We start from the raw sequence: 15,579 nt of genomic DNA, 5'->3' as shown, positions 1-15,579 counted from the left end.
TGCTCCTTCCAGTCGTGGCGGACGTTGCGGACGTTTGCCCACTCCAGACCCTAGGGGGGCGCGCCGCGGGGGGCGCCGGCGGAGGAGCCTAGGCCCCAGGCCGCGCTCGGGAGGCTCGGGCTGAGAGGTCCGCGAGCCGCGCGCGGCGCGATCGATTTCGTCCCGACTCGCGCTTCCCAGCAGCGCCCTCCCCGGAGGCGGGCTCTGACTCGCGGGGCCGCCGCGAGTGGGCGGCCAGAAGCCGGTGGCCGCCGGGGCGAGCGGCTGTGAGGAGCGGCCGGACTCCCGCGGCGTCTGACACGGAGGCGGGGGCGCCCGCAGCCCCCGGCGCTCGGGAGCTGTCGACGCGAGGCCGCGGGGAGGAAGACGGCCGGGAGGAAGCGGCGCGGGGGCCAGCCAACTGTCTCGGAGGAAGGAGGCGGATCCTCGGGGTGGCTGCCTGCCGCCGCGCTGCCGGGACGCGGCCCCGGGAACCTGCCCGCCCGGGAAGCAGCCGGCCGGCTCGCTCCCCACCTCGAGGGCGCCCGCCCGGCGATCGGAGGGGCCGCCCGGGACAGCGCTCGGGCCGGCCCAGCCCGCGCCCCTCAGCCCGCGCGCGGCGCCCTTGAGCCCCGCTGCGCGGCGCCGCTCGGCGAGGCCACTTGTCCGCCCGCCCGGTGGAGACCGGGCAGCCCGCGCAGCCCCTGCCCGCTCGCCCCGGCGTCTTCCCGGCTCCCGGGCGCCAGAGCGTGCCGCGAGCCAACGGCGCGGCCACGGAGGCGCCGAGGAGGGGCGAGCCGCCGCCTTCGGGGGAAAGGGCGCCCGAGCGGCGGCGGCGGCGGGGCGCGGAAGGCGTCGCGACGCGCGATGGCAGCGGCGGCTTAGCCCGGCGGGCGCGGAGCAGCCCCGACCTGGGGCTGGCCAGACGGGGCGGCGGGGCCGGGGACGCCGCCCGCCCCGGCGAGATGAGCGCGGAGGCGGCCGAGGGCATCACTTTCTCCGTGCCCCCTTTCACCCCGTCGGGCCTCGGCGTCTTGGCCGACGCGAGCGGCGGGCGGCGGGCCGGCGGGGCGGCGGGGGGCGAGGGCGAGGACAAGAGCCCGCTGCTGCTGCCGCCGCCGCCCGCGGGCAGCTTCTGGAACGTGGAGAGCGCCGCCGCCCCGGGCCCCGCGTGCCCCGCGTGCCCCGCGTGCCCCGCCGCCTCGGCCGGCAGCAGCGCCACCCGGTGCCGGGGCACCTCGGGCGGCGGGGGCCGACGGACCACGGTCGCCTACGTGATCAACGAGGCGAGCCAGGGGCAGTTGGTGGCGGCCGAGAGCGAGGCCCTGCAGAGCCTGCGCGAGGCGTGCGAGGCGGTGGGCGCCACCCTAGAGACCCTGCATTTCGGCAAGCTGGACTTCGGCGAGACCACGGTTCTGGACCGCTTTTACAACGCAGGTGAGTGGGGAGCTACGTCCTCTCCCGGGCGCTCGGGGGCGGGGGTGGGGGGGTGGGAGACGGTGGTGGTGGTGAGGGGGAGCACGTTTGCCCAGTCTGCGGGTGGGAGATGTTTCGCGGCGGCGCGCGTGCTGCAGACAGATTTGCGCCTTGCCCCACCGTCGGGGCAGCCTGTGGGTCGGGGCAGCCTGTGGTGCGGCGGGGCTGCCGCTGCGCTCTCACGGCGCCTGCCAGGGTAAGCGCCGGTGCAAGAGTCCGTGCAAGCGCGGGGTGGACGCCCACCCGCGCCTGGGAAGCCGCCTGGTTTTGGGGGGAAGAACCCGTGGATTTTTTTTTTTTTCCTGCAGCGCTGGATTCTTGCCTCGTCAACCCACCTGTCAGGGTCTTAGTGGCTCCTCTGCTAGGTCTGGCCCTAGTTTTCCAGCGTCCCTCCCCCCCCCCCCCCCCCCGCCAGCTTGTGATCAGCTTTGATGATATGACTCTCTCCCATTCTCTGTAGTTTTTGGAGTGCAGGATCCCCCGCGCTTGTGCCCCGCAGCCAGCTGCAAGCAGAGAGTGTGTAGACATGAAATTTGCATGCCACGTCATGAGCTTCCGAACTCATTTCACTGCAACAAGTCGAGAGTCGAGTGGCTAGAATTTACCATCTTTACCCATTCAAACTTTCAAGCAGTTGCTTCCGAAAGTAACGACGTGGTGGCTTTTTACTGCTCGTGGGATATCTTTGTTCAGATTTAGGGTGAAAGAAAGGATCGGTTTTATTTATTTATTTTTTTATTGTACTATATGCCACGGTGGACTGGAAAGTGAATAGTTGAGGATTGTTTTAGAACCATTAATACGCTATCTTAATAAGATTAGATTGGCATTAAACTGATAGTATAAACTATAAAAAATGTGTTTGCAAAATTTATCAAATTTCAGGAATTGTTACGTACTTCCAGTGATTGAATCTGGAATTTGCTACCCTGAGCAACTATTAGGAATAATAACGTTATTGAAAATAACTCTTTGCACCTTGTACAGTGTTGCGACTGTCTGTATATTTCTTTTCATAAATGTAGACTGAAAAACCTGATCTCATCATGGTGCCAAGCAGTAAGGTTGTGCATTTGTGATCATAAAAGGTTTCACATTCCAATATTATTTTCAGTTCGTACTCCTCAAAACAAGTTTCAGACTCCTCAAAACACCTGAAGTAGGCTTATGTCAGTTTGGAATTCAGCCAGAACTGAATATTTTAAGAACAAGAAGGACTCATATTAAGGAAGTCAGACTAAATAAACCAGGACTTTCTGGTTCTGGTTATTTTTTTCTATATAGGCTTGGTCTTTATAAATGAACATGAGTTAATATATTATAGCATGATTCTTTGGATGGCTTGATAAAACACCGACAAAAATAACTTGCCGGGCTGGATCGATAGCACAGCGGGCAGGGCGTTTGCCTTGCACGCTGCCGACCCGGGTTCGAATCCCAGCATCCCATATGGTCCCCTGAGCACCGCCAGGGGTGATTCCTGAGTGCATGAGCCAGGAGTAACCCCTGTGCATCGCCGGGTGTGACCCCAAAAAAAAATAATAATAACTTGCCTAAAAATTACAGCTCTTTCTGGTTTCTTTTGGGGAGGCGGGTACATTCGCTGTGCTCAGTGCTTACTTCTGGCTCTGACAGAGGCATCACTCCTGGTCCTTGAGCACAGCTTGAGAGACCATATGGGATGCCAAGGATTGAACCCTGGTTGGATGCATGCAAAGCAAGTGCCCTACCTGCTGTACTTTGCTCTGGCCCCCAAATCATAGCATTTTAATTTTTGGCCTATAATTTTGAAGAACCTTCAAAGAACTGAAAGCTATGTGAGGAACACTATGCCTATATTCACTTATAGGACTCTAAAAAAAAATACGTTACTTTGAAAAGAAAATTTTAAACTTTATTCTGAAAATACTGACTCTGGGAAAGAGAGAAGTGTCCTGGCATTTGAACTGCATCTCATTTAATTCTCTAATTAAGCCTTTGAAGGAAGTACTTAGTAACTTTCTTAGTTGAAAAGACTTGGCTGACAGGTAATAGGTTTTGGGACTCACGTTGGGTCTGATCTATGAAGGCTTGTCCTTCTGTTGGCTTCCCTTGAGGCCCTGCTTGACCCTTTGGCCTCCTTTTCACTGGGCTAATTTACTTAGAATCACTGGAGTAGCGCCATCTTGGAACCACGTGACCGCGCTGACCTGCTGTTTGTGCGGTTAGTATGCCGTGTGCAATGGTGCGGAGGAGCTGCCCTAGGCTGGCATCTTTTCCTGGTCAATACTTCCTTCCATTCCTGCTGAGCAGGCCTCTAGTTAACCCCTCATGCCGAGAGGCAAGAAGTTTGAGATTTCCTGTTTATCTGGAAAGTGTGAGGGAATAAAGACGGGACCCATTTTTGTCCAAACTCTTTTCTTAAACTGAGGGCTGTTGAAATTAGAATATAAAAACTTTTCCTGTCATTTTTAAGATTGCTAGTTCCACACCCCCACACCCAGGATCTTTTACAACTGCTGAACTCCGTCAGCTGTAAAGAATACCTACATTTATGATATTATAGCATTTCAATAAAACTTTAATAGGCACTAAAATTCAGATTTTATGCAACTCATAAACCTGTAATTTGATTTTTTTTGTCACTAGAAAGGGTAAAGTTAATTCTTGGTTTGCAAGATGTACAAAGTGATATAGAAAAACAGGTACAAAAAAACAGGCCAGGAAGGATTTGGCTCTTTGGCCTTGCTGATCTTTGCTGTATATCCACCAGCCCCACTTGAAGCTGAATCATTTCTGATATAGAGGAAAGAGCATTGTCCTTTAGATCTGTTCTCAACCGCATGATTGTGAACAAGGTCTTTTAGTTCCTTTAAAGTCTCCTGAAATTGGCCAGGAACAATGGCATTTGGGGGAATAAAATTAGATTTTTACGATACGTTCATTGAATCCTGTGAGTTTTCAAAGGCAAGACAGCATGGTACACTGGGAGGAGTTACAATAGAAACAATAATTTTAATATTCTGGATTTTGGTCTGGGTTCTTCTCAAGTTTGGAGTTCTTTACAGCCTCAGAACAGAATGGAATGTTAGAATAATTAATCTCTGAGAATTCCTTCCAGCTCTCAAATTATGTACTTTAAAGTGATATATCTAAAGAATGATTTCAGGGGCCAGAGTGTTTGGACAGCGGGTAGGGCATTTGCCTTGCATGCGGCCAACCAGGGTTTTATTTCCAGCATCCCATATGGTCCTCCAAGTACTGTCAGGAGTAATTCCTGAGTGCAGAACAAGGAGTAACCCCTGAGCATCGCTGTGACACAAAAAGTTAAAAAAATATTAGTTCATGAAGATGAATGAGCCGCTTGTGTATGTCATTTTCTGGCTTGAGAAGTTTAGAGTTGGTAGAATGGGCAGAAGCATTGGATGTAGTGGAGTCTTCTCTGATGGTCCTTCCCTGGGCTCCCTGGAAACTCCTCTAGAATCAGACAGCAGGGGTAGGTACGGAGCAGACTCCTGAACTGAGGTGGAAGTGATGACTTAACATGGGCCTCAACATAACGAAGGGAATATTAGTGTTAGAATGACTCAATTGAATAGCAGGAATAAGAACTTAAAAGCTCATTTACATTTTTATAGATTTCCTTTATCTGTGTAGACTGGTATCTGTATAAAGAACAGAAATTACAGCTAAACATTTTCATTTATTTTTTTCCCATTTATAGTTATTATTTAACTATAATAAAGGTTTTTTTTACTACATTTGCTATTCCCTCATTTGTTCTTGTGAGGTGAAATTAAGTTCTATCGAAAACTTTCATAATATCTTACATCATATGTAAAATTTCATCATATTCATGTACACAAGAGATAGTAAATGAATGCTAAATGATACTCCTTTCAGTCTGCATTGTTGGCAGTAAACTTCTGTAAAAGCCAAGAGATGGAACTAGAAAACTGAAGGATCAGATGTACATGTCTTACATTTGCAAATTTATTCCCTGGCTCTGATAGAGTTCCCTGACTCCACTGGGTGTCACCCTGGTGGCTCTCAGCACTACTACTAGTATGAGTAGTGCCACAACATTGGGCCTAAGCATTCAACCATTCTAGCCTGATTGGTTGAGTACCACCAGGAGGGGCCTATAGGATTCCTAAGCACTGCTTGGGTGGCTATTCCTTGCTTAAGAAAAAGCTAAGAATTATTAATAGAATTATTAATAACAGCATTGATTCCTTCAGGAGTACAAACACCAGTGAGCATGGTAAAAAAGATGTCCCCCTCCCCTTCACCCCGCCATCAGGTTTGTGAGGCATAGCTAGAATTGCTAGACTTAATAATGTCCCCATTTCGTTATAAAATAATGAACCAAAAAAGAAGTTCTATTTGTTCATTCATTCATTCATTCATTCATTCATTCATTCATATTAAATATTTTAAGCTTACTGTTAGAACCAGGTGCACACTCTTTCATAGGTAATTGTAGATTCTGAGACTGGGCTGCAAGAAGTATATCAGAGGAGGTTGTCCAGAATACAGGTCAAGTGGTAAAGCATGTGCCCAGTATATATGAGAACCTTAGTTTACTCCCCACTACCAAAGGGCTCAGCATTGCTGCTAGTAGCCTTGGACTACTCCCCCAGCACTTTTGGAAGTGACTGTTGTGGAAAATTAAAAATATCAAAGTACTTAAGTGGGAAACCTGTTTTCCACTTCAAAGGTATAGGAAAATGATGTTCTTGAAAACCCCAAACTTTTGGTTCACCTCACTCTTATATTAGGATCACTGATGATGGTTTTCCTCTAGTTTTGGGAACTTCTTATTTAGATGGAAGAGCATCATTCATTTTGAATTGCTGAGGCCAGAGAATTGGGAGGTTTCAGGGAGGATGAAGACTCAAGAGGGGCAAAGAAGGTTGCTTTGGGAAGAAGGGAGCTCCAAGAGTAGAGGCTTTGTAAAACTTTCAGCTTTCTTTCTAATTTTTGTTTGTTTGTTTTTTGGGTCACACACAGTGATGCTCAGTAGGTACTCCTGGCTCTGCATTCAGGAATTACTCATGGTGGTGCTTGGGGGACCATATGGGATGCTAGAGATTGAACCTGGGTCATCTGTGTGCAAGGCAAACACCCTACCCACTCTTCTATCGTTCAGGCTCAAAATTTTCATCCCTTTATGCCTATTCACTTCCTAACTTATTAATGATTCTAGTACTTCCTGGAAATGTAATACCATGGGACACTGCCTCACTCAAGACCACCTTATTCCCTCTTAATGGACACAGGATGAGACTGGCTAGCAGCTTCCTCTTTCTGTGGTACCAACCTTCGTATCCGCCCAGGTTTTTCTCCTTGCCAGGCCCACTACAGATTGCAATCTCTAACTCAGCCTTTTGCCCTGTAGCAACAGTGGGTAACAGGAAGGAAACATGCTGGTTGAAATGTTCAAATTTAGCTTTTACATCTCTAGTATATTCCTGCTTGACTTAGGCTCATTATGGAAGTCTCCTCTTTAGGCTCTGATTCTGGAGAGGCACCTAAATTTTCTAGACTTTGGCTCTACCTGCTCCCAGTACAACTCCTTAGGACTTCTAATATTATTTGATCCAAACCAAAATATTATCGTCTCCTGTCTGTTCAAGATTGAGAAGACTTAAAAAACTTCCTGTGTGCTTCTACATTTTCTGCTATTTCCATGTGAGGATTTCATTGTCTTTCATTTCACATATGTTGTCTCATACTTTGAGGGAGACGGTGGAATATGTATTTTCTAAATATTGCTTCCCATACTGAAAAAAATGGGGAAACAGACATATATTTGCCAACACACCTTTTTCCAAGTTAGAACTTTATAAATAGAAAACTCAATGGCATGCTGTCTATGGCCATGCTATAAATAAATGGCATTAAGTTAGGAAAGGCAAATCTTTTGAATAAAGACTATTTGCATACAGTAATTGTTTAGAAAAACTCATTACTTTCTACCTGTTTTGCTCTGAATTTATGAAGCATATCATAACTATCCATTGAGTAGTGTTAGAATGTCTGATCAAAAACTGTTAGAGGGCCGGTAAGATAGCTCAAAGGGCTGGAGTACATGCTTTGCACTAGGGAACTTGAGTTTTGATCCCTGGTTCCACATGGTTTCTTGTGTATGATCCCAAAACTAAACTGTGTATGATCCCCAAACTGAACCAAACCAAACCAACACAACAATGTTATACCCCATTCCCATTACTGTTTCTTTACCTAAGAAACAAATTTTATTGAAAACATCAAAAAATCCCAAACAAACTTATAAGAAGAAACTTTGGTTAGGAAAGGATTAAAACAACCGAGTGGTATCCCAAACATTTTTTCCCCTGGGTTTTGGAATCTCTGCTGAGGTATGATGGGTACTGCTGTGATCCATTTCCCTGAACCCCTGTGAACCCAGAGCGCTTTGCTGCTCTTTTTTTTTTAACAGTTGGTCAGTTATAGGATAACATTGGGTTTGTCCTTTCAGCCTTGCTGCAGGGAACTTAGTTTACCATAAAGCAATGTCCTTTCTGTGTGGACACAGGAAGACAGTTAATATTATGCTATTATGCTTTGTAAGTTGGGAGCTGATTGACTCCAATAATATTTACTCCTGGGCATCTGCTTTCTCAACTCAGTTGCCCTTAGTTCCTAGCACCCCAAAAGCAGGGTCCCGACGGACGGAATGAACTCAGGGCAGGCTGTGAGCTACCTGGCATCGAAATGGGCCAGGCCAAAGCACCACAATACTCAACTATGAGTTGAGAGCATGGTCATAGACAAATGCTATCATAATCCAAAAGTAACGACGAGACTCGGACCCTGCTGGGGTTACGAAGACTAACCTGGTCTGAGGACTGTGGTCTGGAATTTATAGTGAGATGTCCTCAGAAAGAACCAAACTCTAAGTTTGATATATCTCTTACTGTGCTCATACAGAATGACATTGCTAGAAATATTTGAAGTAGATTTACTACAACTATTTAAGTGGATTACTAGCTGAGGAAGGAAGAAAATGACACACCCTTGTTTGGATCCCTCCCTTGAGTGGATCTCCTAGTAATCTGGAGTAATCTCCTTAGATGAGATTTTGTTAATCTTCTGGATAAGTGGTCTTACCCCTCTTTGTTAATTTGTTAAAGTTCAACCACCTTTGTGTCACCACCCTATGTGATTGCTGTATAAACTAAGACTGTAAGAGCAGTGAGGGGGAAGACACAGAAATGGAGGGAAGACACAGAAGTAGAGGAGAAGATACAGAGACAGAGAGAGATTAGAAGAGACCAGAGGAGAGACTACAAAGAAAGAGACAGAGATAGAGAGACAGACAAAAGAGAGCACAGTGGCACACACAGAAGCAGAGCACAAGAAGGAGCCATTCTGATTCGGTCCATATAAGCGGCTCGAGAGCACTGAATGTGAACAGTGAGAGAGAGAGAGAGAGAGCGCCAACCCAAGAGTCTGCGAACAACATAACATATACATCACCCCCTTCTGCATGCGCACAGCTTTGTATTTTTTACAGTCAGTCAGGATAAAGTTATAATTAAAAACAAAGAGCTTTGTTAGGGAGTTGGAAAAAAAAAATTAAGCGATTAACTCCAAAGAACAAGGAAAGGCCTGCTTTTAGAACAACAGAATACCAGTTTTCTTAACCCAGATAGTAACTGCATAGTATTGTCCTGATTGACTCTGCTTCCCAGATTCCTAGTTACTTTCTTCCTCTCAGGGGCCTTTGGTCAGCTTCAAAGGTTCATTAATTGGTAGTTATTGTTGGTTCCACTTCTGGGTGAGTAATTACAAGTGCTCAGCAAGGCCTGTCTCACCGGTGGCTTTGGCTGTCAGCCTCTGGGAGTTCTCTGCCACAGTCCCCTTATGAGGCCACGGAACTGTTTCTTGCTTCCTGTTTCAGAGGCCTAGTTAGAGACCCACTCAGTTCCTGTTGCTGAATTACAGCACAAAATGGGTTTATAGCTTCTTCCTGGTTCTTTGGGAAATTGACAAGCACAAAACCCAATGCCAGTTACCATAGGTACCAACAGGTTTTGATGTCCAGTTGTTACAATTTGTTCTTCCTTAAACATCACCTGTCTTTGGGGCAGATGAACCCTTAGAATGTGGTACGTGTGGTAGGGGTGGTTAGTTCTGCAAGACTCATATGTCAGGAAGGAACTGGGTACCTACAGTTTTGGGAGGAAATAACCTGAAAACATGCTTGCCTGCCGCAAATTTGAATCTGGGCAACAGAGGAAGCTATATTTAGGAAAGATGCCTGTATTCCCTGAGAGTGAAATTTCTCCTGTTTATTAGGAGTATAAAAGATAAAAGGGAAATTGAAGAAAAGAATATTTAAAAATTCACTGGTGATTCTAATACATTGGTTTCCGTCATTGCCTTCATGCTGTGGCTTTTCTCTGTGGCTAAAGAGGCATTGGAATAAGTACCAAATAAAGGAGAAGAAAAGGGATATGAGATATGGCTGATTTTCAGGCTTGTCCAGATAGTCTCAAACTTAGGAAATGAGAGAAATTTATGTTTCGTTTCCTAGTGTTTCTCCCCAAGGAAAGCATAAAAACTAAAAATATGAAGTACCCAGCATACACTGTGGTAATTTTTCTTAGGGGAGATGACAGGGAGGAGAGAGCATTTAAATGTTAATAGCATCTTTTTTGCTTAATGTTATAACTAAGCAGATCTATGTAACTTAAATGTCATAGAAATTGCACAAGGTTAACTGTGAACATCCCATTACAGATAAACTTTTTTCTGTTATAGTATGCAGTTGACAATGAAGAAAGCAATTACCTTTAGTATGCGATTCATATAGGAAAAAAGTTTGATTTATTTGTTAGCCGTCACTGAAAATGATTGTGAGCAGTTATTTCAGTATTTACCAGTACTTTTAATATTTTCTGGGAACTTTTAAGAAATATGCAGGTGAGAGATAACCCTAATGCATGACGGGCATTCGGCCATATAGAATCAGATATTTGCCTGTGCCAGAGAATTTATCCTGCTCTATTTTTAATTAATATCTTTATTGAAGAGACTAAGTAGACTAAGTATTACATTGTCAAATATCTTTTATTCCTTCAGGAGTTCTGGTATTTTATTATGACAAATACCATCTTAGATCTGAGCATCTAGAATCAGGTATATGATTTTGCTGTCCAGGAACCCTAGCATTTACCTCTAGTTAGGAATTTTATAATTTGTTACATGTTTATACTGGGATGAGCTGGTTTTATGAAGTCAGGTTAGAGTAATAATATAAATGCATGTTGAATATATGCAATGTTGTTCCCTTATTATTATTGTAATAACACCATAAAACAAATAGATACAGCAGTGTAGTTCTCTATGCTGGGGGAATGGGCTAGGGTTTGGGTCACACCATTTGTGACCCAATGGAAGTGCTCAGTGCTTATTTCTGTTTTTACGCTCAGGGATTACTCCTGGAGGTGCAAAATAGGTATCAAGTTTGGGCCAGACACATGCAAGGCTAGCACCATACCTATTATACTATCTCTCCAGCATAATTAATTTTTTTATTATTGGAGGGAACTCTTGAAATGGATACTGACTTGATCAAACAAATCAATGGTACAGTAGGAATAAAACTAACTTCTACCTTCTAAGTAACCCAGGTGTTTTCTACAATATCCACTTTCCACCTGGTCAAATCACATATGCTGAAAGTTCAATTTTAACATTTAGTACATAATGTTAACTTGATTTTTGAGGAAGAATTTTGTCAATGATACTTTCTAGTCCTCTTATGCTGTCGTATTTTGGTACTTTTTGTTAGTAGCTTTGTAAAATAATCCATCGTGAAGCTGACGTTGACATTCCTCTCTAATATCATTGTAATAGCATTAATACTACAGTGTGGACTGAATCCTTGCTGCCAATTGTGTGGCATGAAACTTTGGCACAAAAGACCATAAATTGGTCTTTCTCCATTCAAGTCCTTAACTCTTTTCTGGAGACCACCACAAGCTTTTCGTTAACATGAGCCAGAGAGCTGGGTTGACTGAATAACTCAGTTGATAGTTTCTTTCTTTGGTTCTGCAAAGTTCAGCCTTCTGAATCACATTTGTTTTTCCTTTGTGCTATAGCATAGCCTCTCTCTCTCTCTCTCTCTCTCTCTCTCTCTCTCCATACACACACATATATATATGCATATATGTGTATATATACACATATATACATACATGTGTATATACACACACACTTGTTTTGGGGCAACACCTGGTGGTGTTCAGGGATTAACTTCTGTTTCTGTGCTCAAGGGTTACTTATGACTAGTCAGGGGATCATATATGACTCTGGGGATCTAATGGGTTCATTGCATGCAAGGCAAATGCCTTAACTCCTATACTATTTCTTCATACCTCCAGCAATTTAATTCTTTAAGCAGTTATTAATTGCCTGTGCTCTCTCTCTCTCTCTATCTCACTCTCTAACAGTGGTAGATGTTTTAAAGAATGACAAAAGAGAAGAAAGCATAAATATGCAGAGAAGAGGCTTAAAACATTAATCTGTTTCCATGGGGAAGATTGATGCTAAGGATGAAATTAGGAGGAACGACCTGTACTTTTTATTCTGTTCTTCCCCACCCACCTAATTCTTTAAAAAAATTTTTTTTGTAAGTCATGAGCCATTTCAGTCATAAAGTATATCAAACAATGCAAAGATACTCATGCATTCACTACCAATTTAGTAGCAGTTAAACGTTTTCACTTTGTTAAACAGTTCTCTCTCTTTTGCAGAGAAGTAAGTCAGAATCTCCCTTTGACTTCACTTCTTTTATGGAAAGTACTAAATCATAATTTAAAAACATTACAAATCATGATTTCCTCTATATAATGTCAGGTATTAAACTCATTACTTAATGAGAAAATCAGTAAAAATTTAAAATTAGTTCAAAGAAAAATTTGAAGAGCATGTATATACATACAAAATTGGAAATGAGTCTTGCTCTTCAAGCTCATAGGCTCTTGCTCGCTTGTCTCTAAGCCACTTTGCTTGCTTGCTCTTTCAAATTCATGTTTCTTCTTGAAATGCATTCTTTTTTTCTCTCATCTTTCTAAGTAACTTTCCTTCAATAAAAACTATCTAGCTTCAAAAAAAATTAGGAATGCTTGAAATGAATTTGTTGACAAATTAAAACCAATGGTTTGTAATACAGTTCTGTAAGTATAAATGTTTGTAGTTATTATTTCTCTAGGGTGGAATTCAACTGTATCTCTCCCAAACAATATTTATTTCTATTGTATATGAAATTATTTGCATTGCTATCAGCTTTGGAAACTTGAAGTTTGTTCCAAGAGGATTGTAAAGGGCTTACTCACCAGAAGGATGATAACAAGTGCACACCTTTTAAAATCAAGTACTTCCCAGAGGATGTGCTATATAGAACCAGCCCTCCATTGAAAGATACTTTCTTTTGCCCATTTCCAAGTCTTTGGCAAATTGCCAGCACATTCTCTGTGTTTTCTTAGAGTGCTTTTACCAAATCTGACTTAAAGGGCTTAATGTTCTCTTTTCTTGGCTGCTCTGCAATCTGAAGTGTTGAGTGCCTTGAGAAAATCCCAGAGTATCTTGGTATAGCAGTGTTTTCAAACCCAAATTAATTTCTGTACTGGAAACAGTCTCATTACTAAGGGGAACTTAGTGCTTAGTCCTTAGTCTGGACTGCCTCAAATAGGTGTTTTTTTAAAAAATAAAATTCTAACATTTAATTAATTAATTAGGGTCACACCTAGCGATGCCCAGGGGTTTCTCCTGGCTCTGCACTCAGGAATTACTCCTTGCAGTGTTTGGGGGACCATATGGGATGCCGGGGGTCAAACCCGGGTCGGCTGAATGCAAGGTAAACACGCCCTACCGCTGTACTATCACTCTGGCCCCGTAAATTCTGATATTTTAGAAGGCTGGAAAGTTTTCTGTAAAAAACTATAACCAAATATCTTATAAATTCAGTGCATGCACTCAGCCCTCAGGTTATCTCTCCTCTCCAAGGGAATTATTTTAAGGATTTTGTAATGAGGGTGACAGTATTGAACTATACACTTAAGAACAATGTATTATTGATACTGTAGATGTGAAAAATGCAGACTATAAAAATTTTATAATTGTAAAACCATGGGCTAGGCTCCCCACTTTATTTTTCACATGAAATCAGTATCATATTGACTGGTTAAAGAAACTTTGGTACATCTATACAATGGAATACTATGCAGCTGTTAGGAAAGGTAAAGTCTTGAAATTTGCATATAGGTGGATCAACATGGAGAATATCATGTTAAGTGAAATGAGTCAGAAAGAATCCGGCCTCACATGCTGGGGGAAAAAGCAGCTCAGGTAGAGAAGGGACCACCAAGTAAAGGGTGCTAGGAGAGCCTGCTCTGGATGGGAGATACGGATTGAAAGTAGATTACAGACCGAACATGATGGCCACTTAATACCTCTACTGCAAACCACAACACCCAAAAGGAGAGAGAGAGAGCAAAAGGGAATGCCCTGCCACAGAGGCAGGGTGGGGTGGGGGAGGATGGGATGGGGGTGGTGGGAGGGATGCTGGGACCATTGATGGTGGAAAATGGGCACTGGTGGAGGGATGGGCACTTGACCATTGTATAACTGAATTGTAAGCACAAAGTTTGTAAGTCTGTAACTGTACCTCATAGCAATTCACTTAAAAAAAAAAAGAAATCAGTATCATATGGAAAATCTACTTAACTGCATTCCCAGATTTTATTAAAAACATATGTCTTTCATGAATTTTAGTAAAATCTTAATAAATTGATTCCTAAGGTAGGATATAGTTTTCTAAATGAAGTTATTTTATTCTGATGCATGAAAGTAAGCAGTTATTTCTGGAGACTTGGATCATTTTTTATATAATGTTTTTCTGTTTATGGAATTTAATCTGTACTTAAATTGTCTTGTATTAGACACTTAGTTTGTGAAAAACTCTAGTCTTTATAGAAATGAAATATGCCAGGAACGTATGCTAAACATAGAACTCTCTAGTTCCTGATAAAATTATGCAACTTTCTTATTGATAATGCTTGGTTTGTGTAACCACTGGGTGGTAGAAAATAGAAAATAGTTAATTTGATTGTTAATTAATGGTTGGGCCAGAATGAAAATAGTAAATAAACATGCAGAATTCAATTTCAATAATAAAATCAGTCAAATATTGAATTATGTATGTATTATGGGAGATGTAAAATGGCTGAGGTGGGAATCTAGAGTGCCACTGAAATTAAGTACCTATGAATATATACTTTATATGACATTTATAGTTACTTTAAGGGCTGGAGTGATAGCACAGTGGGTAGGGCATTTGTTTTGCACATAGCTGGTTCGGGTTTGATTTCTCCGCCCCTCTTGGAGAGCTCGGCAAGCTACCAAGAGTATCTCGCCCACACGACAGAGCCTGGGAAGCTACCTGTGGCGTATTCGATATGCCAAAAACAGTAACAAGTCTCACAATGGAGACGTTACTGGTGCTTGCTTGAGCAAATCGATGAGCAACGGGATGACAGTGACAGTTATTCTGAAATTACAATTATGTACATTAACTTGTCCGTAACTTGTATGGGTTCAATTCCTCTGTCCCTCTCAGAGAGCCTGGCAAGCTACCTAGAGTATCTGGCCCGCAGGGCAGAGCCTGACAAGCTCCCTGTGTTGTATTCGATATGACAAAAACAGTAACAAGTCTCACAGTGGAGACTTTACTAGCGCCTGCTCCAGCAAATCGATGAACAGTGGGATGACAGTGCTACCGTTGATCTTTGATTTGCTCAAACGGGCGCCAGTAATGTCTCCATCCATCTCTGTTGCGTGCTAGTGTAGCCCAATGGTATCTGATTGCTTCAGGAACACGAAGAGCCTCAAACCATTCATTCAGGGTTTTGATGAAGAAGTCTGCCCATCTCGTTGGTGGGCGGCCACTCAGTCTTTTGACTGTAACAGCTCTAGTCCAGCGGTTGTCTCTGAATCGCATTACATGTCCAGCCCATCTGATTTTCGATGCCTTGGCAAACGAGACAGCGTCCCTGATTCTTGATCGTCAATGGAGGTCAGAACTCCAGATTCCTTCTCTCACTTGAGTGAAAT

The 15,579-nt window shown here is 43.7% G+C and overlaps 1 protein-coding gene across 2 annotated transcripts in view; it reads left to right on the top strand.

Annotated features, from left to right (window-relative positions):
- The first annotated feature begins 626 nt into the window (after nucleotides 1-626).
- Nucleotides 627-15,579, top strand: part of MAP3K5 (mitogen-activated protein kinase kinase kinase 5) — a 251,880-nt gene continuing 236,927 nt past the window's right edge. Inside the window, exon 1 of one of the 2 annotated variants that reach the window (XM_055136320.1) lies at nucleotides 627-1,416. In XM_055136320.1, the coding sequence (XP_054992295.1) occupies nucleotides 945-1,416 (472 nt within the window). In that variant the 5' untranslated portion in view covers nucleotides 627-944. The remainder of the gene's footprint in view (nucleotides 1,417-15,579) is intronic. The other variant, XM_055136321.1, reaches the window with a different exon arrangement.

The sequence above is a fragment of the Sorex araneus genome, chromosome 4, assembly GCF_027595985.1.
Source record: "Sorex araneus isolate mSorAra2 chromosome 4, mSorAra2.pri, whole genome shotgun sequence".
In the NCBI taxonomy this organism is placed as follows: Eukaryota; Metazoa; Chordata; class Mammalia; order Eulipotyphla; family Soricidae; genus Sorex; species Sorex araneus.
Note: the sequence above shows the minus strand (reverse complement) of the source record. Positions and strands in the feature narration are given on the sequence as shown.